The 24,819-nt window shown below is 35.7% G+C and overlaps 1 protein-coding gene across 2 annotated transcripts; it reads left to right on the top strand.

Annotated features, from left to right (window-relative positions):
* The first annotated feature begins 72 nt into the window (after window positions 1-72).
* On the top strand, window positions 73-23,719 carry LOC136809611 (cohesin subunit SA-2-like). 2 transcript variants are annotated; one of them, XM_067066153.1, is made up of 39 exons: window positions 73-241; window positions 1,118-1,266; window positions 1,477-1,618; window positions 1,868-1,969; window positions 2,658-2,754; window positions 3,395-3,525; window positions 3,689-3,839; window positions 3,952-4,019; window positions 4,134-4,217; window positions 4,537-4,610; window positions 4,889-5,012; window positions 5,126-5,224; window positions 5,644-5,723; window positions 6,205-6,350; window positions 6,878-6,945; window positions 7,384-7,492; window positions 7,793-7,896; window positions 8,072-8,161; window positions 8,375-8,464; window positions 8,811-8,870; window positions 8,979-9,047; window positions 9,632-9,706; window positions 11,355-11,513; window positions 14,772-14,852; window positions 15,749-15,841; window positions 16,254-16,311; window positions 16,854-16,982; window positions 17,617-17,741; window positions 18,025-18,126; window positions 18,657-18,728; window positions 19,149-19,231; window positions 19,850-19,993; window positions 20,401-20,555; window positions 20,987-21,142; window positions 21,450-21,670; window positions 21,933-22,036; window positions 22,413-22,505; window positions 23,012-23,084; window positions 23,512-23,719. In XM_067066153.1, the coding sequence occupies exons 1-39, from the start codon at window positions 98-100 to the stop codon at window positions 23,554-23,556; spliced, it is 4,149 nt and encodes a 1,382-aa protein (XP_066922254.1). In that variant the 5' UTR covers window positions 73-97; the 3' UTR covers window positions 23,557-23,719. The 2 variants fall into 2 exon arrangements, with proteins under 2 accessions (XP_066922254.1, XP_066922253.1); XM_067066152.1 differs by having other exon boundaries at window positions 17,614-17,741.
* The last annotated feature ends 1,100 nt before the right edge of the window (window positions 23,720-24,819 follow it).

Below are 24,819 nucleotides of genomic sequence, written 5' to 3'. Positions count from 1 at the left end.
GAATAGAAACAAACTTACACTAACAAAATATCTTTCCAATTATTTTCACTCCTTTTCTTTTTTTTCAAAAGTTAATAGTAAAAAGGAAATAAAGAAAATGGCAGATTCGTCAATAGATGACCCATCGGAAATAGACATGAGTGTGGATGAAACCATCAAAAGTCCAACAAGCTCCTACCCAGACAGCTTGTCATCGCAAGTTCAAAGTCCTGCAAATAAAAGCACGGAAATAAAAAAAAAGGTTGGTTTGCTTTATTTTTGGCTTTGTTATGAAGCATTATGCTCAAATTTTAAAAGGAAAACCATTATGGCCTCTCAAATCATTTATTTTTAAAATTAATACCTACAATGTTTTCATCATCATTTACCAACAAGAAAACAAGAATGAAGAAAGAGACATCGAATCAAGAAAACGAAATATTATTATACATGGAATGGTGGAATTAGAGGTAGACAACAAAGAGGAACAACAGGAACAAGACAAAATAGATATTGAAGGTATACTAGGTAACATTGGCGTTCAAGATATCAAACCGTCCCACCATCATCGCATTGGACAAAACCGAAAAGGGCTACATTGGCGTCCAATCAAGTTGATCTTAAAAAGTATAGAGGAAAAAGAACGGATAATGCAAAATCTGCATAAGCTGAAACGATTCAATGAAATTGGTGGCTTTAGCATCACAGACGACTTCACCATCAACGAAAGAAAAATCATTAAAGATATGTGCCAAAAGGCGAAAAAAATGAATTCAAAAAATGACGATTTCGTTTGGCATGTAAGAGGAAGCCCTAGAACAAACCTTCGCCTAGTTCGAAAACCTAGGACAAAGACCAAAACAACGTCTTCTCTTCTGTCCATATCTTCTGACGACTGGACGACAGATGAAGAATTAGACAATTTATAAATCTAAAATTATTTCGTAGAGGTCGATAGACCTGTGAAATATAATTCTATGAATAAAATAAAATTACATTCTTCTTGATTACAATCAAGAAAAATTTGCATAGCTTCAGTTGTCTTTCAATAAAATTTAACCATATTTTGTTCCAAAATTCAACAAAACAAAAGGGAAAACCATTTCTTGATCGCTTACTTAACCCTATCTCATTACAGCAGGATAATGGGAACCGAAGAATTTCATCAAGAGTCAAAACAAAGCCAGATTATTTTGATGCCTCTCCAATCTTACCAAGTGCATCCAAAACAAAGTCAGCAATCCAACCTTCACCTCTTGTCTCGCCACCAAATCTAGCAAGCAACAGGTATGTTTTTATGTTTTATGAATCTGGTGTTTCAAATTTCAGTTTTATCATTATATGTAAAATTTCAAGACGCCAATCTGCAAAGTGTTACAGTAGTTGTTATCAAAGGTTTTTAGATATTCAAAAAGTCTGTGTTTTTTATTATCTATGTTGTGAAAAGTCTTACTAAAGCTTGTCCTGTTAAATCGTAATTATTTCTTTCCTCCTCAGTGACATAGACACAACATTGACAACCGAACAATCACAAGAAGATGTCAGTAGTGAAGATGAAACACTCTCTAATTTTAAAAAGCCTCCCACTGTTACAAGAAAAAGACCGGCGCCCAAGAAAACCACTCTAGATGTTACTGTGGTAATTATTTTTTTATTGTGTACCTTGAAAAAGAAAAGGTTTTTAGTGTTAAAAACTGTGAGCATTTTTACTACGTCAAATATTTTTGTTTTATTACCAATGTACTGCTACAAAAACAAAAGGACAAATATAAAAAACAGCTCTTACAGTTTGAAAATGACCTGCTAGAATTTGTAGAGGCCCACCTCGGGCATGTGAGCTTGTATACTGTATAGATGTACTATTATACCTTTTTGTATCTTTTTCCAGAAAAAAACCAAATCAGCAACAAAAGCAAAGAAAAGTGGGAAAAACTCAACAATTAATTCTTCTTTATTTGATATTGTGAAGGATGGAAAAAGTGCTTTGATGGTAAGATAACAACAACAACAAAATTCAATTTGATTTCATTTGCAAATCAAAAATCTTCTTCAGGTGTAGGGTGTAGTAATGTAGTGGGTATAGCTCTGATTGTTGTCAAGGAGGTCATGGTGTGATCCCCACTTGGTGTTGAGTGTGCAAATGTACCTTCACCTGGGCCAACCCATGCCATGTGAGGGAAATAGACCTTATCGGAGTTTTTGATTTTTCTAAAAAAAGCCATGCATTGTGGGATTGTTTCGGGTGTATTACAATAGAATTCCCTCGAGGAATTCCTAAGAGATTTCTATTGTAATACACTCGAAACAATCCCACAATGCATCACTTTTTTAGAAAAATCAAAAACTCCGATAAGGTCTATTGGGCAGACAGCAACTCGAAAAAGCTAGGTATTCCAGGTGTTCCCTACTGGTTCACACTGGATTAACTCATCTCGGTTCAAAATTTATGTGTCATTGTTTTGCAAGCTGTCATCATATAGTATTATAAACACTAGCGTAGGCAGTTGTTACAAGATGGTTCGCTCCTACACTGCACAATACAGGACCTAGACATCCTCTGTAAAGAGAAGCCAGTTAGATGCAAATGGAGAATTTTATCAACAGAAATTGTTTTGTCATTCTGCAGATCCTTTGTCAATAAGCTTTTTAGAATTATGTTTTTAAATCTACTTTTTTAGAGTGTTATAAATGATTGGATAGAGAACTATCAAAGTGACAAAATTTCTGCGATGACTGAACTCATTCAATTTTTTGTGCATTGTTCTGGGTGTAATGGTATGTTTTTTTTAATGTTTATTTGTTTGAATTATGATTTAGTGGCTTGGAGAAAAAATAAGAATTTTTATGTTTACTTTTCAAAAATTTCAATGATTTCAATGGGAGAACCATAATGATTTAGAGAAAAAGAGAACATTTTGTTTAAAAATTGAAGCAAATGTTTTTCCGCCTTATGCGATCATCAGTGCTATAGATAGTAAAATTCGAAATAAAAAAATCACAAATTTATAAGTCTAAAATTAAAAATTAATTAAAAGCTGTTAAAAAGTTAATAAAAAGAAAGTCAAAAAAAATCTATGTTACACTGAAAGCAGCCTCCCAAGTTTTTGTGTATGCGTGTATAATAATTTGTATTTATCATTTAAAGATTTTTATTTGGAAATGACTCAACCCAACCTCGTCTATTCCTATTTATTAGCAGCTATTAATCACTTTTGATTTCACTTCTTAATGTTTACAAAATTTATCAGATGAGATGGAGTTTTTATAAAATACTTTAATAATTGGTCATTTTAAGTAATAAAAGTGACATGTTCTTTAGAAAAAGTAACAAAATTGTTTTATTACTGGTTGACGACCAACCAAATCAAAGAAGAGCTTGTAAAAACTCCATCTCGCTCCAAATTTATTTCATCAGCTGAGGTTACAAAAAATATGTTGGAAGCAGAGGATACAGTCCGCACAATCCGTCATTTAACTGAAAACTTCGGTGAACAAGCAGAAGAATACCCTATCATTATTTCAAGGCCCGAATTCAAAAAATTCAAGGTGAAGAACCAACAACTTTCCTGTTATGTCCATTAATATTTTATAATTGTAGTGCAAAAAAATTTCATTTGACCGTCATTGTAATTTCGTGATGATTAACTTCGTTTCCGAAGACATATGATAAAAATGATTTTCTTTGAATTGATTTTATTTTTTGTTTTAGGCCAACTTTGTTTCCTTCATTTCTCATTTGATCAACTTATCGCAACACAGTATTATTTACGATGATGATATGATGGATATCTTGATTTGCTGGATAACTTGTTTGTCTGATTCACAAGTTCGTGCGTTTCGTCACACCAGTACTTTGGCAGGTTGGTCTATTCACTTTAGACTAATTAACTCTTTAAAACATTTACTATATTTTGTAACATACCTAGGAGCCTTCAAAATAAATGAATGTTTGTTTATTTTCAATTTTTTTAGGGATGAAGATAGTTTCATGTTTGATTGATGTTGCTTTGAAAGTTGGCGTTGAAATGGATCATACGCAAGTAAGCAAATTTTGTAATTCTCATTGATCCTATTCATTTAGATTCATTGAATTCGAAGCGTTCAGAAACAGAATCAACTGTTGAGTTTGACCGTTCTTTTTTGTTATCTAACAGAGACAACTGGATGCAGAAAGTTCAAAAACTGGCAACAAAAAATCACGGGAGAAAATAGAAAAGTTGAAAAGAAGAAGAGAGGAGGTATGCATCATCTTGCAGTGATGGTCAAAGTTGACCAGAGAGACTGTTCCTTTGTTCTAAAATTTCATCTTTCATGGTGGTATTCTCAATCTCTGGAACGGTTGCATTTATCTCCTTAAGTTCACATTCACGTTGAAGATTCTTGTTCTTTGGGATGGATTTCCTTATAACTTTATTGACTATATGGTTAATACTAACGTGCTTGTTCAATGATGAACCTGTTTATTTTTTATCTCACTATATCTCCCTTAAATTCTTATAGCTATTAATTGGCTTTTGTCTTGTTAACCTAAAAATAATTCACTTTTCTTGCTATCAGTTAAACCATAACAAAAAAGACCTCGAAGATATGATGTATCGCTTATTTTCCAGTATCTTCATGCACAGATATAGGTATGTAACACCTAAAATTTTTAACTAGGATAATGTTCTAGGGGCAGTATGTAAATCAAGTACACCTAGAATTCTTAACTAGAGTAGGGTTCTGGATGTTTTTAAATATAACTCTAGATATTGTATAGGAAGGTATTATTATTATTATTATTTTTCATTGAACAGAAAAAGGCTTATCAAAAAACACCTTTATTTAATGTTTACCATTAGTGAGAATCCCAGCAACAGAAGTTGAAATTAACACCATTTCACTGTTTTGTATTTTCTTTTTCCGTTAGGGATATTCGACCAGAGATAAGGAAAATTTGTATTGCTGAAATGGGGCAATGGATGAATAAATACAGTCAATACTTCCTTGATGAAAATTATTTGAAATATTTTGGATGGACATTGTATGATAAGGTAAAACTATGTATCCATTATTTTGATTCACAAAAAAAAAAGCTAAAACTTTAACAAAAGAACCTTTTGATCTGCAGCCACCTTTCAAATTTCTTGTCTTTTTATTTTTCCAGGTTGGAGAAGTTCGATTGCAAGTTCTGAATGCTTTAGAAGAAATTTACAAAAACGAAGATTTTTTGAACAAACTGGAATTATTCACCAACAGATTTCAGGTACAACATACTTTGCATCCCTTTTATTTGCATTCTACCCTAAAAAAGAGCGAGATGCAGCAACGGGGCACAACGTCTTCTCAACCCAAATATCTTTATACTGTAATTCCTCATGTCATTACGTTTTCATAAGCGACCGTAGTGCAGTGGTAGAGCATCTGGCTACAGTTCGCAGGGTTGTGGGTTCAACCCCCAGCCGGGTCATAACAAAGATTCCCAAAATGATACTTGATGCCTCTCTGCTTGATGCTCAGCAATTAAGAGAAGGATCAAAGGTAAGTGGAGAAATCCAGGGAGAAAGAGTGTGCCATCCCCTACCTTGGGTAGATAGCTATAGAAAGAGGAGCCTCCGTGTGTAGTTACTTATTACGTTTTGCCTCTAGAATACGTGTGTATTGCTCCTTTTATTCTCACCACAGAGTCGTTTGGTGCACATGACTTTGGACACAGACACTGAGGTTGCAGTCAAAGCAATCAAATTAACAACACTACTTTACAAGTTGGTTCAATTTTTTTTTCTTTCAATCATGCATCAACCAAGTTTTGTTAAAAGTCAAAAATCAAATACTTGAAAGTCACTTTAGGAAGGTAGAATCAAAAGCTGTTCTGAAAAGTTTTGATTCTTTTACAATTGGAAGAATATATTGACTGAATCAAAGTGGAAGTAAAATATCCTTTCTCATATTTCATTGTTCCACAAATAAAGATTACACGCCAATGAATACTAAAGGTCGGTCTCAACTTTCGCGCGAAATGGGTGACAGTTTTTTTCTCAACCTTTTTTGCCTGAAGAAAAGATTACATCATTAAAAAGGTTTCGCTCAGACAAAAAGAAAAGTTTTCATCCGTTACGTCAATTTCGACCAATGGAATTGAAAAAAAACGTCAAAAAGTTTTCGCTCATTTCGCGCGAAAGTTGAGACTCACCTTATGGGTTTTTAATTGTATGAATTACCAAGTGTTTTTTCTCTCTTGCCAAGGTACAACGTTTTGGAAGAAGAGGATTGCAGTCAAGTAGAACAACTTGTTTTTTGTGACCAACGAGGAATCGCTCATGCTGCTGGAGAATTTCTCGCCCTTCGTATTATACGACTCTCTCTTGCTGCCTCACCCAAAAAAATTAAAGGTCCAAATTTTTGTTAAAGTTAACCCTTATCTACTCTCGGGTACCTAATAGCCGTCCCCCCCCCGCTAATTAATTTTTGGGAAAATGTTTTTGAAAGTTCCTTCTTTTGTCCTAATTCTGCTGCATCAGCCTCCTTTTCAAAAATTTTCCACCCAGGACATTTTTATTCCAAACCCCCCCCCCCCCCCCCCCCGCTTATTAGGTTTTGAGATTTTTCCAACCCCCCCCCCCCCGCTTATTCCAATCCCCCGGCTATTAGGTACCCGAGAGTAAACAGGTTTTTGAATAATTGGAATAAGTAAGAAAATTCTCTGTTATTCAATCAATAGATATTCAATTCCCAATATGATTGAATAAGTTTTGGATATATTGAATTATCGTCCACCTCTAGGCAAAACGCACTGTCGAATGTTTTTACATTTCGCTCTTAAAAAGAGTAACGTCATGAAACTCAATTGAAAATTCGATTTTTCCTTTGTTTTGCTTTGTTGTTTTGTATATAATTGCTAACTATTCTTTATTTATAGGATCGAAAGATGCTTATCTGGAACAGATGAACATCAAAGCCATTCTTGAGTTCTTTATCAAAACTGAGGTATAAACCTTTCATGAATGCACATAGTTGATAGTAATCATTTAAGCATACTCTCTTTATCATGTTGAAAATTACTGGCTTTAACATAACATTGGGAACAGCAAAGAGATCTCATTCACTTTGCAGCCAATCATAAACTTTTTAAAATTTTTAAAGAATGAAGCTAACCCTTATTCTGCCCATACTTTCCAACCCACCCTAGCTAGATGGTTGGTTTGAACGGTTTTCCAAAAAAGTCGAAAAGGGTGGGTTTACAGGGATTTCTTGGCTTATGACAGGATTGATGGAACAGGATGGAAAAGAGTGGGGGCTGTTTTCGAGGGTGGGGTATCAACCCCGCAGGAAAGTATGCCTCTAGGTTTTTTCGATAATTGTTTTGAAATTTTTAAAGCATGAAGCTTGATTACTGCTCATATGATATCATTCTTCTTCTGTTAGATCCACCAACATTGCACATACATCGTGGACAGTCTCTGGGAACATACTGACCTACTCAAGAACTGGAAAACTTTGACGAACCTCTTACTGCACCAAAACTCCATGATCGGTAAGTGACATTGGCTCAAAATCTTGAGAAAAAAAGCAATAGGAATGTTATTGCCAACAGCTTTTATATGTGTATAACTATAGCTCCTTCACTCTTTTAAAAATTTTCAAAATCTAAAGTGCAGAGCCAAACATGCATGAACGAATCTTTGAATAATACGAATTTCTCATGATTATAAAATGAATACTCCTAGAGAGAAAATTAAGATTTATTTGAAGAAAAGTGCATTGCTCCGTTTATTCTTAATTAGCGTCTTTTCGTCAATTAATCAAGCAACAAATTTTTTATTTATTTTTCCAGACTTAGACGACGAAGAAGAAAGTGCGTTGATTGATTTGATGTGTTGTGCGTGCAAACAAGCTGCTACAGCTGTCAGCCCTCCTGGTAGAAGCCTCAATAAAAAGGTTAAGCTCCTTCAATTGCACGGAAGGCGGAAGGAAATAAATTGAATGCCCTTCACTTCACAAGATATTAATTTTTCCATTTATACTATTTATTCTTCAATTTGTTATAATTTGTTCAAAATTATGTTAAACTCTGTTCAGCATATTTCAAATTCTTCTTGTCTTCTGTTTTTAGTTGAGTATCAAAGAAAAACGAACAATGGAGGATGATCGAGCTAATCTAAGCGTTCATTTTATGGAGTACCTGCCCAAACTCGTTGAAAAGGTAACAACTAGATAAAATAAAGCAATGATCTCCCATAACCCACCCATGACCTCCCTATGTATCTCATAAATACGCGAGGAAGAACTAACCGGGTGTAAAACTTCCCCACCAATCAAGCCTTACCAGGAGCCGTCTTGTATTCTTGTAACCTATTGAGCCATTCAATCTCTCTGTTCTCTTCTGTCAATCCTAAAGAAATAACAATTTTTTTAGTATAAAGCGGATGTTTCAAAGACGAATGCATTGTTGACACTACCTCAATATTTCGACTTGGAGTTGTACCCAGAAAAAAGGCTGACAAAGGTATATAGATGACGTCAGTCGACTCTTTACAATTTCTCTAGGGTGTGAATTGAGCATTCTTGGCGGGAAATCTTTCATATGCCTTGATTGAAATAAACTAGCATTTTACTGCAGTAACGTTCGAGATTGTTGACTATCAACTTTCGTTATGACCTAGGTTTTTTTTTTCAAACCAGATCAAAGCCCTTGTCAATAAGCTTGTTTTACTCTTGCTGATAGTAAAACATAGATAGTAAGAAAAAAGATAATACAAAAGATAAGACTTTTTATTTAGATTATCTTTTTTCACTTGAAAAACGTACAACGTACAATCAAAACAACAACAATCAACTACTTTCTTTTTCAGAATTTGGACACTCTGCTCGAACACATGGAAGACATTGTAACGAAGAGTGCCGACACTGAAGTAAGTTTGCTACACCTCAAAAGTCCAAAACAACAAACCTTTTCTTTATTATTTTTCCAGTAAAATAAAAACATAAGCGAATTTTATTTCCAACCTTTCCTTATCCAGCTTTTAGAAACGATATCTTCGACGTATCACTTTCTACTGCAGAATGAACTGGTCATCCATCAAGTCGTCGTAAGTCTCTACCCTTCTAATAATTATTTAGTTACATTATGAGTGACTAAAAACATCAAGGAGAAGGCCAACGTTTTGGGAGAAAAATTCAAAGAAAATTTCTACGCTGAGTTCATGACAATATTTTGAATTAACGTGAATTTCACTGGAGGTCTCACTCTGTCGCATCGAAATGGAGTTACATTTTATCAAGGAAGGAAAGTTCATAGATTGCACCCCCTTCCTTTTTTAATAGGGGGGGGGGTGCCAAATTCTTTGCGGGCCTTTGTAGGGGGGGTACCAAGATTTGTCAAAAAACTGGGGGAGATGGAAATGTAGGGGGATCAAATAAGAAAGGGGGGTTGATCAACTCAATCATATACAAATATTCACAGTCTGTCTTGAAAAAGGGGGAAAGGTTTCATTACAGAAAGGGGGTGGGTATATAGGGGGGATGAAATAAACCTAATGGGGTTCATACCCCTCTGCAAACTATGAAAGTTAAACCAATAAAACTTAGATGATCTCCTACGATTCGTTTGGAATTTATTTTAGCATGGTTATTATATTACAACTTCATTGTTTTTCTTTTGCTTCCCTTATAGGATATTTCGGTCAACAGACTGATAGACACAATTTTCACGAAGTTCAAGAAGAGTCTGGTACACGGAGTGCCCAGTGTAAGTTCTCTTTTCATTTGATGTGCTAATTGTGATCATTTTATTACATTTCTAAAAGCTTGACACTTTTAAACTTAACTTTTGGACAAGAAAGAAATGGAGAAAGCCTTTTATACCTGACTAGCCGTCCCGGGATTGTCCTAGACCTGCCTAGACGACTCTTTACCATGATAATTAACCTCGCTGCTACTTTTGAAAAATTAAATTTATTTTTTACTTTTATGAGAATTACCGCAAACAATTTGCTGTATTTTAAAAGGAAAATTAGATAAAATATTTGCTTTTATATTGAATGGCAAATAAAACAAATTTTTTGTATTTTCCAAGGAAAATTACCTAAAATAATTTCTTGCATTTGGCAAGGAAAACAACCTAAAGCAAATTCAGTTTTTTGTATTTTCCAAGGAAAATTACATTAGACACTGTTCTATAAAGAAAATGTTCTAAGAAAACTAACTAAAGTAATTTTTTTCAAGTTGATTTTTCAAGAAAAATCGCTCTATGTCTTAAGAAAGATAAAGAATAGTTATTTTGAAAGATCTTGAATTGTTAAAATCTACCACCATCAAGAGTATCGTGTAAAAGCCTTTCTTATGCTTGGTTACGTCGGGCGTAGACATTCGAGGGTGACTTTGAAAGACTAGCTTTGAAAATTTGAAAATTAGATATTCCAAAATGGAAAGGAAACAGATAATGAGTGTTTTCAATTTCAAAACGCTCTTAGAAATGTTCAACAAAGAAGATTAGAAAAAGAAAGGAAAACATTTTATTTTCACGGCTTTTATTTTCACTTAAAGATCAACACAGAAAAGGCGCGGAAAATGCTTAAATAAAAAACGCTAGAGAAAATCTGCCGTGTTCTGACAAAAGGAAGTAACCATCAATTTTTGAAAATTCATATTTTTGCAAAAATCAACTCCTGACAGTCCAGCTTGTGTTTTCCAGTAGTTGATTTCTAGTAAAAGACTTCTTTTTATCAATTTTTTTGGACTAAAGTTTCATTTTATTTTCTGACAAAAGGAAGTAAGTCACTTACTTCTTTTTATAGCCTGAAAAATTATAGTTGCTTGCAATATTTTGCAGTTTATTTTCTGACAAAAAGAAGTAACTCTAAAATTTTTAGCTTGAAAGAGCTTGAGTAGAGTAAAACTTGTGTGGATTTTTCCAAAATCAAGATGTTAAACTTCTTTTAACTCCTTCCTTTTAGATATTATACTATTCTAGGGTTTGGTCTTTCACAATCAGCAAAAGTTTTGATCTTAAAACGATACCATTGATCTTGAATAAGGTCAACTCGTTTATGCAATTATCTCAAAATAGGAAAAATGCAGTTACTTCCTTTTGTCAGATCACGGCAGAAATGCTTCTTGCAAGAATCGGAGAGTCCGGATTTAAACATATTATAATATAGATTCCAATTTAGCCCCTATCTTCTCTAAAAGCACTCCCACCAAAGATCAAAGCTGCCGAAAACTATGCCTTTTTTACAATCAACCCAACTCAAAAAGATTAAGTTAAGAGGCCAGGCAGCTAAGGGGGGGGGTCGAAGAGCTTACTTCTTAAGATTTGGATTCTCGAAATTTTTTTGCAAGAATAAAAATTGTTTGCGTTTTTCTGATGAAGCAAAATTTCTTTTTCTTTTTTTCAGGATGGCAAAGAGAAAGAAACACAAGGTTATTACAACATTTTGACCGGATTGAAGCGTGTGTTAGCGTTCAGCAAAAATCACGATTTGACAGATTGGAATGTGTATGATGACGTCAATCCCATCATCGAAGAGGGCGTTAAAGGAAATGTAGAGGACGAGGTGAGTGGCGGCGGATGGAGGGTGTACGAATGAGGCGTTGGGCGTTTTTTTTTAGTTGGGTTGGTTTGAACCTATAATAGAGAATTTCAAAAGATTATGGGATAATCCTTAAGTGTTTTTGAGTTTTATTTCAAAATTTCCGAAAGATCTTTGGTTATTTAGCCAATACTGACATTTGCTTTGAGAATGTGGACTTCATCGATATCTATATATTAATAGCGGTGCTTTGTGTGTCTGTGTGTCACCACTTTCGTTTTCGCTTTGTTTGTGTTTTAAAATTATGGCTTTTAGTCTCTTGCTCCACATATTTGTTCTATTGGATTCGCGCCATTTGCAAAAGACGGGCCACATTAGACTTTATTCAGCCTTTGTTTTGAAATTTACTACATTTAGTAATTTTAATTTCTGCCCAGCTTTGCCCGATCCTGTTTTTGGACCTACCCGGTGGAGGTCCTATAAATTAACCTTTGTCCGTTCGTTCGTTCGTTCGTTCGTTCGTATGTTATTACCTTTCCTCATGATTGGCTCATTAGTTTTTTCTGATTTTTTGCACAAAGATGCATAACTATAAACCCTGGAATGTGACGGAGCCCGATTTCCAAAAAAAATTTTTTGGGCAAATTTGGGCCAAAAAACGGCTAAAAAACGGGTTTTTTGGACTTTGTGAAAAATTAGGTCGTTAATTTTTTCTGATTTTTTGCATGGAAGTAGGGTACCATCGTGGGTAAAAGATGGCTTAAGCAGATTTTTGCAAAAAAATTTTGTTGGCTCAAAAAACGCATGTTTATCTTTTATAAGCACATTATCAATTACTTAGGTATTAGCTCTTCTCGAGATTGGCTCTTTCATTCTTTATGATTTTTTGAGCAAAGGTGCATAACTATAAACCCTCGAATGTGACGGAGCCCGATTTTCGAAAAAATAAATTTAGGGGTAAATTTCAGCTAAAAAACGGCTAAAAAAAGGGTTTTTTGGACTTTGTGAAATATTGGATCATTATTTTTTCTGACTTTTTGCATGAAAGTAGGTAAAAGATGGCTCAAGCAGATTTTTGTAAAAAAATAATTTTTCAGCTCAAAAAACGCATCTTTATTTATAAGAATCAATATTAATAAGCATACATCAACGTTCTTGAAATTACTGAATTTTTTGATGAGATATGTTTTTTTGCTCTCGAAGTCTTGAATATGAAAGAATATTTCAAGAGCATGAAATTTTGGTTTCTAAACGTTTTTTTATAAGAAACAAACAACTAATTTTAATAGATCGTCACTATTTGTGTTCTGAATGATTGTTTCATGGTCACGCTTATGTAGATATCAATTATATATGTGTTAAATGCATAACCAGGTAGGTCCATAAAAGTATCACTTGTTCTATTTTCTTTTGCTTGAAATGTTTTCGAATGTATTTAACGATCGTATTTATTAATGACATTCGAATTCTTTTCAAAACAAAACAAGTTTCTTTTATAGAAAAGAACATCTCAAATGTAAATCAAAACATAAAAATTAAAAGGTTTTTCGAACAATAACAGCATTCAAAGGGCGATAAAAAGCAAGAGAAGAAATTTCAAGTCGTCGTTACTGTTAAAAAGTATTTATCTTTTTAAATCTGATAAAAACAAAGTTGCACTATTCTTTGTGACTTTCCCGCTTTTTCCTGAAGAATTGTCATTTTTACATTTCACTCCTCTTTACCATGACATTTTCTCAAATTGTCGAAAACTGCACGGCGTATTTAATGCGAGTGAAGTGAGAAAAAGATCTCCAGGGGAGGGATCGAGGGATCGTTTTTTTAAGCTAGCTTAAAAATATGGACTTCATCCATAGGACTTTTAGTGCGTTCAGCTACAGCTTAACCGGCGTGCGACGCCGGGTACCGGCTAGTTGAGATATACTTACCTAGCTATCAAAAATGACAGTGAACAATCTATTTAAGTTGAACGGTGAAACATTATGCAGCTATAATATAATGCAGCTATAATATAATTTTTATTATTATTTGATTCTTCCCGACATCTTTCGGCTCGTTCTCAAAGGAATAGGATAGTTCTATAGAAAAAATTCTTTATAGAAAAATATTTTTATATGCAAACTTATTGGACGTCTGGAAAAAAAACGCCACTTACAAATGAAACGGAAAGGCGATTTTTACATGAACAAAGTAAGTAAGTTTGCGACCGCAGTCGGCGGCGACCCGAAGGCTCCCTTTTCTTATAGCTGTCTACCCAAAGGTAGGGGAGGGCGCCACTCCTTTCCCTGGATTTCTCCACTTACCCTTGATCCGTCTCTTAATTGCTGAGCATCAAGCAGAGAGGCAACAAGCACCATCTTGGGAATCCTTTGTATGACCCGGCTGGGGAACGAACCCACAACCTTGCACACCGTAGCCGATGATCTACCTATGGTCAGTTAAACATGAACATAAGCTGATGTTAATGAACGTGTAGATCAGGCAGAGTTGATTGAGTTAACAAGGTCTAGAAAACGATTTATTCAATGTCTGTACTAAAAAAGAAAATCAAGGAAAATAAAACAGCTTCGATGTCATTCACTACGGCTTCGATGCCATCTTGCTTGATTTGTTCAAGAAGTTTATCAACCCTTCTTTGTAATGCAAGGCAAATTCATGACAGAAAACAGCTTCGATGCAATCTTGCTTGATTTGTTCAAGAAGTTTATCGACCCTTCTTTGTAATGCAAGGCAAACTCATGACAGAAAACAGCTTCGATGCCATCTTGCTTGATTTGTTCAAGAAGTTTATCGACCCTTCTTTGTAAAGCAAGGTAAACTCATGACAGAAAACAGCTTCGATGTCATCCACTACAGCTTCGATGCAATCTTGCTTGATTTGTTCAAGAAGTTTATTCTCTTGATCATCTGCCTACAAAATAAAATAGAACAACGTCACGACACGACATAAAAATCAGCATGGTCAAAACTTAACAAACTACCCAATTTTTTCGCCGTCTCAACGAGCTGAATTTGATGGAAATATCAAACTTTCACTACTCAGACGTTCAAAATTCTACTTGTAAAGGACCCTTGATGAGTAGGCAATCTTTAGGATAATTTTTGCTATAGAGTTATGAATATCCATGATGAAATGAAAAAACACCATTCTTATAAAAAAGTGTGTACATTAGTTTCAGAAACTAGAGGGTATAAATGCAGAAATTTTGTCTGAATTTTCTTTTTGTTTAGGAAACAGTTATATTTCATATCGGCTGGATCTTATTTCTGTTTTGTTTTCAGATCCTCAAGTTGGCGTTACATGTGATGTTCCACACCTTTCTTCAAAAACTTTGTGCTTTCGATTCCGAAGAGCCGGAGAAGGTGAATTGATTTTGAGATCAGTATTCTCCTTTTCGTCAGGGCTAGGGTTCCAGCAATACTAATACACCCCTTCTCACAGACCCGGTAGAATTTATTCAGCTGGTGGGGATAAATATAACGGACTGAAATTCGATGGGGATTGATATTCCCATATGTTTATGACTGGGGATTTCAATTCTTTTGTTGAAGTAAGAAATACAAGGGGGATAGGAAAAATATAGCATAACATTTGGCAGTGAGAATTGCTTTATTTGATTATTTTCAATGGGGACAAAAATTGGGGGATAATTTACCACCGGGGATGATATTTTGGACAATTTTCCCAGAGGGGAAGGGGTCCCAATGGGTCTCTGAGAAGGGGGTGTATTAATTATCGAAATGATGAGTTTCTTATTGCATAATTATAGTGCTGCCACTAGTCACTAGTAAAGCGACCGTATAGTCTTAGTTTCTAGAGGGGTCAAGACCCCCTTAGGTAAGAGGACCCCCCTTAAGTGCTAATCCCCCTTAGGAAATTAATTTAAAATTTCACACCCCCCCCCCCTTAGAAAATCAGTATAAATGAAACGATTGTACAAGAGTCAAAATTCAAGGAAGATCCCCCTTATCTAAGAAGACCCCCCTTAGGTAAGAACACCCCCCCCCCCAACTGGCAACCCCCCCTTAGGAAAGTCAAACTTTTAACACCCCTCTTGCTTTTGGTCCATCAAAACCCAAGACCCCCCTCTAAATGTAGGGGGGGGGTAGAAACTATGAGTGTACAAGCTAGAACCCAGCTAGATTTTACAAAACGAGTCCTACCTTCACTTAACACTTGCAGAACATTGCGACCAGCTCGCCCACAACTTTTTTCACTACCTTTTACTGAAGAATTATTTTCTAAATTTTTCTTCCAGGTTGAGTTGAAACAACTTCGAAAACACCAGAAGATTTACGTTCGCCAACTGGATGAACTTTTGCAGTACGGAAGCACTGAGATCAAAACAGAGGTAATCCCCACTGTTCCCCTGCCGCCCCCTACCGCCCTCGTGGTCCTCGGTGTTTAAATAGACAAAAGTATCAAAGTGGAGTCGGTTTCTTACTTTTCTCTCAAAGAAGAAAATTTTCCTGTCGACGTGCTTAAAACGGGGTTCAGCGTCCGATATTGTCAGATTTTATTGAATTTTCTACTTTGAAAAAGGTTTTGCCGTGTACGGTACTTACCTATAACAATCCAAAATTCCGCTCATCAATCAAATAGATCTGACTGGTTGAAACTCAAATAATGATGAATAAATGAACCAATCAGTGCTCAGAAAAAGCGTTTGATTGTTATGGGTAAGTTCAGTATAAAACTAGTTGGTTACTTTCCCGCTTCCGAACAGTGTTGCGGTTTTACGGTATGTCTTTTTCTCCTTCTAGGTGTTCAAGTTATTCTGCGATTTCTTTATGTTCTTCCCGAGACAACTTCTGAACAAAGGTGAACCTTCTCTTGCTTTTAAATACGTCTGATGATCGTCATTGACCCAGCGTGCAGCGGAATGGGCCTTTAAAACGCAACTGGTTGAAAAGATTTGACTTTGTCGGGGCCTGTGCGCGCAATTATCAATTGACGAATCCAGACTAAAAATCGAGTCATCTGACTTACTATTGTGCGCATTCGTAAGAAAAAAACACATATAATTAATACCTCCGAGTAATGTGGTCAAATCTCTCCTTTTAAACTGTAAGAAATATTTTTCACAAAAGAACTTAAGCACCTAATTAATTCATTATTAATTGCTCGCCCGATTCGAGTTTCCCTATATATCGAAAAAATTCGTTCCTGTAAATTAAGTTGTATGGCGACTCTGCAATGGAAATTATGTTGACAGTACCAACACTGCTGGGCCTTAACGCCGCTTAGGCTTTCTTGTTAATTTTTTTTTCAGCGGATGAGAATTGATCTGAAAAATACAAACGATAAACGTGGAGGAGAACCCGGTCAACATTAGTTTCATTTTTTCATTTATTTTATTACAGAACAAAAGTTCGGACAGATTGTTAGTCAACCTCCTCCAGAAGTTCAAGTGCGCATGCGTGATTACGTCATTAGTCACGTGTTCAGTGAGATTTCGGACGAAGACGAACAATCGGAGACTGAAGATGAAGGTCTGTCTGTTTGTATTTGTTTTGAACTATTTCCGTCAATGATCTTTACCATTGATTCTGTCGAATATTTTTTCTTGAGATTTTTTCGCTAGTTTGTGGGTTCAGTTGCCAAACATTTTCCTTTAAAAAAAAGGCGTGTTTTTTTTCTTCATCAACAGTTCTGTATTGCTTTCTTCATTTCGGTATCTGTCTTTTATTGTGTATATGGCACCAGGAACTAATCGTGTAAAATACCAATTGACTCTTTTTCCTAAAGTATCACAAAGCATGTTTATTTTAACTGTATTTAGCGGTTGAAGTTTGAAAGGTTTTGTTTTTAAATAAAAGTGATATCATTTGCTTACTCGTCAATTTTAATTCGAGAGCTTTTTAACATTGGATTAGCATGGATGTGGAGCAAAAGATTGGTCAGAAAGAGGAAAAGAAAAACTTTTTTTTGCTTATATCAGCATAATATAACAATAGCAAGACACTGTCCTGATATGAAATATGTGTCTGATATGAAACGGAAACACAAAAAATTTTAAAAGTAATAAGAAAAAAAAAAGAATAAAAAAAGAAAAATGGAAAAAATGTAAAAATATTTTTTCGTCTTCTTAATTTGTATTTTCTTTCCCCTTGAATCCTTCAGAAGAAGATGAAGTGAAATCACGCCAGTTGAGCGAAAAGCGGGAATTGTTGGCCGGCTTTTGTAAACTAATCGCGTACGAAATCTTCGACATTCGATTGGCTGCACCCATCTACGCTCAATTTCTCAGGGTATGTAATCTGTATGAACTTACGTTTTAAAAAATCAACTCTCTCCCTTATTGCTTACTTAAGAAGGCTAAAGAAGGCTTGCACTCTCTGCTCGGAGTCGAAGGGTCATGTCAAAAAAATATAATTTGTAATTTTCCTTGCGTGTTTACGCTAAAACTCTCAAAATACTCGCAACTAGTACCTTCATTTTCCGTTCATAGCCTATCTGTTCTAGCATCTGAAGTATTTTGTTTTTGCTAAGCCTTAAATCATTAACACTTTAACTCATCTATATCTCGGACAGGCGTTTGCCGATTATTCTGACATCATCAAACAATTGATGAGCATTTGCAGAGAAAACGATATCGTCAAGTTCTCCAAAGTTCTCCTCTTCGCTCTCCAACAGGTAAGACCATCTTGCTATCATTGTAAAATATTCTAGAAAAAAATCCGAAGAAATAGCAACTTGTGTCAGAGAACTTTCTTTAAATTTTCGAATAACATGCATACTGTACCTTTAAACACACCTGTTGTGGGGAATGTTGATGGAATTTGGTCTGCGATGCTTTCCAAATGCTCATTTTGCAAGCAATTTCATTTCAACCCAATCTTCTCAAGAAATTGAGTTCAATTGGTTGACATAGAAAATTTATGGTTGAAGCACCCTAAAAGGCTATTCTGTGTACATTTTTCGCCTTAAAGAGACCTTCCTGTATTATCAGCTTGAGCTGGAAACTTTTATTTTCTTTTACTGGCTTTGATTTCGTTTTCTGTTCCGTTCAAAAAAATGACTTTCCCGAACTAGAATTAAATTGTACGACGGTGGAAAAAAATCGTCAGAAATATCCCCCTGTGTTTTAAAGTTGTTTTCTCCAAATATTTACATTTTGACGTTTTAAACAGGTTTTGTATGTGAAGAATTATTTTTCTTTTCAGGCGTTCGAGAGTCTTCGGGAAGAGAATGAAGGAGAAATAGAAGCACGATCAAGTGATTTCGTTAAAATTAAGGTTTGTTGTTTTTCACTGCTCGTTGTTCGTTGAATGTCGCTTTCCTGGCCTTAAATTGACTTTCCCGACATTTACTCAACTCAGGTTTTGTTCAGTTGTTTTTTTAAATAGATTCGAATCAAACCCATAATGTCATTGAGGACTCATACGTCTTTGAATATTCAGTATTGCAGTATTATTCGAAATTCTACTATTCAAATCTTTCTATAATTCTAACTTGTTTCCAGTCCCCGTCAAGGAGAAACCCTCTTAAAAAACTTTCCATAATTTTTCCATAATTTCCATAATAATCTCTTTAATTCGAACAAATCAGATTCCCCGTTCGAGTTCAGATTAGCGACAGTTTATTCTAGATTAAATTGAATTAAACCTACACGAGGCCAAATAATAGTTTTCAATTTCATTCTTGCAATATTTCAGGACCTTGCCAGGAGGTTTGCTTTGTTGCTGGGTGTCAATAGTAACCAAGATGGAACACGGAAGAGCACCATCGTCATCCACAGGTATCAACATCAAAACATTTCTCTCATTTCACGGAAACTTACTCCACATTGATTCCTCGTTTGGATTGATTTTGTTAGTTTCTACGCGTTGTAAACAAATGAAAAAGAGGGGAGTGTTTGTTGCTTCCTAGGCTACGTCATATCTTCCTTCGTTTCCAGCGTAAAACTCTTCGGGATATGTGCACTACTCTTGTTTTGAATAGCATGCGCACTGAGGTTTTGATGAAACAATAGAGAGTTTCAAAAGCTGAGCCAATCAGCTGTGTTTTAAACATTCTTTTATTTGAAATCTCTATTGATAAAATTCTTTTGTTAAAAATTTCTATTATGTTTAATCCTATTAATAAACGAATTCCCGGTGGTGGTCACTAGTGGCCGCCTATAGCAGTGCCTATAGACCAAGAGTAAGGCCCAAAAGCCTGGAGCTGTCTATTGTGTAGACTAGTTGTTTCTTTGCTGTCTGTGCAACAAGACTTTTGTGGGAAATTCAAGGTTGAAATACATCGCTTTAACGAAGCTATTAGCAATTTTGGATAAAAAAATATCTGTTTTCCAGTTTACTCTTCTCAGGCTCGGGGTTTTGTAAGACAAACTAAGCAATCTTTCGTCTTCATCTAGGGAAGGGATCAACTACGCACTCAGTTATCCAGCAGAAACGATGAATGATGACCAGCAAGTTCCTGACGTCCCTCCGAACCTACTCTTCTTAGAAGTCCTCCACGAGTTTGTCTTCAAAATCATCAAAACTGACAAAAAAGTCATGTAAGGCTTTGTCTTCTTTGTCTTTCACACAATTGCTATTTCTTAAATTGTTTCCCTTTGGTTTTGCATGTAGATTTGTGTCTTCTAAATCCATTCCATTCCATTATCTCATCCCACCATCATCTCTAGCTTCCCATGTCTTTTTTCGTTGAGCCTTTTGTGGCTTTTTTCCCTTGATAAGTTTTAATGTTGGAGCTCAGAGTTAGCAAACTTTGATATGGAATTAACTATTGTCCGGTTAGTGAGGGCTGTACTGAGAAATATTGCCCGAGGTCAAGTAACGACCGAGCTTGTTTTGTAGCATGTTTTCCGTTATTGCGTCACTTTGTCCGTGATAGTCATGACGTAACAGACGAACAAACAATAAACTTCAAGAAACTCCAAAGTCGACTTCTTTCTCTCCGTAGAATCAGACATTTCAATGAAGTTTCCAGAGGCTTTGCGGAGACAAAAGGGCATGCCTGGTCATCTTACCGTTCTTATAAATCAAGCTTGGAAGCAGGGACGACAGGTATAGAGAGTGAGACCACACAGAGTGGCGAAGCTGAAGACGAATTACAAGGTGAGATAGGATTTGATGAAATCATTGAACCATGCCCCTTTTCCCTCTGCAGCTTTGACATTTATTTGTTCTAATCTTTAAGAAGTAGGCATGTTCTTTGCACACTTTTTCCTTATTGGTTGATCGCTAATTGTTTATCTATTGGAAACATTTCAGTACAGTGGAGTCTTAACTCGAACCTCTATAACTCGAAAATGACAGAAAAAGTTTTATGGTCCTTTTAGTTAACAATGCCTTATTAGCCTTGCTCCATATCTCGAAATTTCCTTAACTCGAACAAATTTGTGTTCGTTCCCCGTGCATGTTCGAGTTTATGGAATTATTTACTAAATTTAAATGTGATTTCGAATCTTCAATAGTGTTCATACTCATCACTTCATCCTTTTTAATTTGCTTTTTTAATTACCCAATACCCATTACCTTATCAACAGCTGCCATGGCCCTTGAAGAAAAGAAGAAGAAAAAAGGCGGCAACAAGAAATCCATCTCTTTTGAAGATCAAGCCAAGAAAAAACTTGCTCCTTCTTCAGCTGACAAAAACCAGAGTAAACAACAAGCGGCAAAGAAGAAATTGTCCATGAGTAAAGGTATGCAAATATATTTCGTCATGCAGCAGTTTTATACAACTCTTAGTGGCGAGATTCCATCGTGTATCAGTCCTGGAATGTTACATCAAATCCTACTCAGCCAAACTCAACTACAGGATGATACATTAGCAACAGGTGCCAAGCAAGTCAGCTCCGTTATTCTGTCTTGAGAGTATACTTTATGGCAATCTTTAATGTGAACTTTAAAATTTCTGAAAATGCGAAGACCTACAGTACCGCGAAATTTCGCTGTTACTCTCAACACCCAAAAAAAACAACCCATAAACACCATCTTCTTACTTTCCAGTCACAAGCGACAGTTGGTTGAGTAAGAAAACGCTGACAGAAGAAAGCGACTCCGATGAACAAGCGCCGCTCTCGAAAGTCGCCAAAGGAATCCCCAAACTCAACAAATCTGCCGACGAGACCATCCAATCGTCAGCTGACATCGATTTCCGACGATCGACGAAAAAAGGCTCCGTCGCAAACGATCCAATCAAATTAAGCGGTGAAACTACCAATGACGAGGTGTGCTTTTTGTTTAGATGTTCAAGTGGGTGACCAAAATTCTTCCTCAATGAAATATTCCTTGGCCAATCACAGTTCGGCGGATATGGCAGAATTAGGCAAAATGACCAAGCTTTCATTTCAAAATTCAACCTTGTTTCCTCTTAAGAGCAATGGGTGTTCTTTTTTTTCAAAACAAGATTTATTGTACATTCTATTCTCCTAATCCCTTCGATGACAAAAGTGTTGTTAAACGAACAACTTTCATGCTCCGTTTCTTTAGACTGCAGCTGAAGAGGACGATGTAGAGGAGGCGCAAAACCAAAGCGAAGAAGAACAACAAGAAGAAGAGGAGAGCGAAATGAATTCCAGTATTCCTGATGACGAGTGCGTTTAATTCTTTCCACAGCTTGGTCCTTTAGATGTAAAACAAGCCTAAAGAAAATATGAAGCTTTACATCATCATGACATACTGAGACCTGGAATCTGTGAAAATAATAAACATATCGGTCATGGGTCATAGGTCGTGGGTTGTGTGCTTGGCGCTAAAAAAACAATTGTTTAAACGCCAAATTTTAACCTTATAGAAAAAATCAATCTCCTAAATAAGCATATCGTCAGCCTAATTTGAGCTTGATTTCAAAAATATAGCTAAACATAACCGAGCCTGTTCTTCAATTATGTCTTTAGTCGAGTGTTATCGTTAGTTTTCGTAAGAGCATCTTCTTTCTTAATGGATTTATAACTTTCCTTTTCTTTTCAGCGCTTCATCTCAGAAATCATGGTTGGAAAGCAAATCGTCACGAAAACCGAATAAAGATTACAGCATCAATGAAAACAATCTCAGTAAACGAAAGTAAGCTTTGTTTACACCCCTCGATATTCCCAATCCTATTTTGGTTTCCTGCTGATAAATTAGTACCGAGTTTATGTCAGAGACGGCAAGGTTCTAATTTGGCTAGATCCTAACCAGCCGAGGACGACGGTAAATCAGCACTTTTACCGTCCTCGGGTCAGAAGTGCGGGTTTTTCCAAATCGCTTCAGTCACTTTACCGTCCTCAAAAGTGCATATACATAAACTCGCTATTATGTATGGCGGTGATAGTAGAGCATGTGAGGATTTTTGAAAAATGTTTGGAAAAATGTTTAAAAACCCTATAAAAAGTGACCTTTTTTTGACTGCCCGTGGATGCCTATTCCCGACTTTTAGAATGTTGCTTATTGACCTCTTTTTTAACTAGATCAGGTATTTGGGTCTACTTATCTGGGTTTGGTGAAATCGGTAGGGGGGGAGTGTGGGTCGAAAGTTTTCGTGTGATTTTTACTTTTGCTCATAACACTTTCTCCTTCTCTTTGGACAGGACGCTGGACGATAGTAGTCAAGACAGTGACGTCAGCAGTGTTGCTTCAAGCTCTCAATCAAGAGAGGCAAGGGTGAGTTCCTTCATGCATTACTTAGGGAAAAAAGCGGAACAGATCCTCAAAATCCATAAGTGATTCAAATGAGATGGAATTTCTTTGTTCATTAAGTTTGTATTCGATTCTAAAGGTTACAAATTGGGTTAATGAAATTTAGAATTTAGGTCGTAAAATTCCGTGTAAAATATGTTTGAATTCTGTTCCGTTTTTTCCAGACACGCTGTATGCAACATTCTTTGAATGCCCTGACTAATCTGCACTCTCTAGCTGATCCTGTAATAAGAAACAGTATCTTTTTAATCTTGCGTTTGTATGTTCTATCCAGGATTTTATCGTCAGAAATAAATGGCCTTGGAAAACAACGTCTAAGTACAATTCTACTCGTTAGATGAAAAATCTCTTCATGAACTACTTGAACCTTGAACCAATCCTTCATTTTTAGGCGGCCAAGCGTCGAAAGCGTGGCTCCCCTGATGTTGAAGAATGAGGCGAGTGACGTCACCCTTGCCGACAGAAATCTCAAAGACGGGGGTAGCGATGATTTTAAACTTTAATATTTTTTGTAAATACACTTTTTTTAAACTTCTTTTAATCTTATTTACCTTAGTCATTTAGTGAAGAATAGAAAACAATTGTTCCTGACATTCCAATGCAATGCCTGCTTACTGGAAATTGATTTACCTCACTGGAGTCTACCCAACACCATGACACGGATCTCTAATAGATCTTATCAGAGTTTTTGATTTTTCTAAAAAAGCGATGCATTGTGGGATGGTTTTGGAAGTTTTAAAATAGAAATCTCTTAGGAATTCCTCGTGGGAATTTATTGCAATACTCCCGAAACAATCCCACAATGGAGTCTACCTAACACCATGACGCGAATCTTATTGGTGGAGAAGGATTTTGAGGAATAATGATAAATCCTGGAAACAGTTTCCTGATCCCATCCAACAAAAATCTTTGATCGAGTTTTTTTGAAAGTGGCATCCTAGGTTCATCAGTAATAAGTGTAATCAGTGTAAATGCATCGAGAGTGCTAGATTTACAAGCGCCGTTCAACGTTAAATTACCCTTTTTCAGTTGTTTCAAAGCTTCACGAACTTTCCCATAAACATATAATTTATTCAAATCATGAACATATAAACGACTGGACATCCATCTCTTTTGTCTTTTTGAAGATAACACAGCTAGCTTCGTTGCTGCCTCGTTAAAAGTATAAAATGAAACAATAGATTTTGATGATATACCACTTGGGAATACCTTGCTAACAACGTCAAAACTTCGACAAAAGTCTCTGTTGTTCTACTCTTCTCAAGTCTTTTATCTATATCATAACAAAGATAACAGAGGCAAAATCATCGTCAGCTTGTCAAAACTCCGACTAATATTTCTAAACTTTGACTTAAAAGTGTCACATTCTAATTTCGATATTATTATTACCATGGAGGTAATAAGAAATAGATGGAGAATAAATGACTTTTATTTCATTGTACCTAATCATCGGAAGCAAACGGCTCCTTGGTTGCAATGGGAAAAAGTGATTAATTTTGTGTGCACTCATGGGAATATTTAAGTTCATAAAAAACTGAATAAAAAGGTGTTGGATTTTTAACAGCTCTATTGTGAGATAATAGCTTTGTTGATCAAAATGAGAAAAAGCTTGCCGGAACAAGCACAAAATCCTATATTTTTAAGGGCCCCCTCTCATAAAATCACCGATAGATTTAAAAAAAAATCTATATTGCGATCA

Source organism: Clytia hemisphaerica, unplaced genomic scaffold (assembly GCF_902728285.1).
Source record: "Clytia hemisphaerica strain Z4C2 unplaced genomic scaffold, Clytia hemisphaerica genome assembly, whole genome shotgun sequence".
In the NCBI taxonomy this organism is placed as follows: domain Eukaryota; kingdom Metazoa; phylum Cnidaria; class Hydrozoa; order Leptothecata; family Clytiidae; genus Clytia; species Clytia hemisphaerica.
The sequence above is the reverse complement of the archived record's forward strand: the minus strand, read 5'-3'. Positions and strand labels throughout refer to the sequence as shown.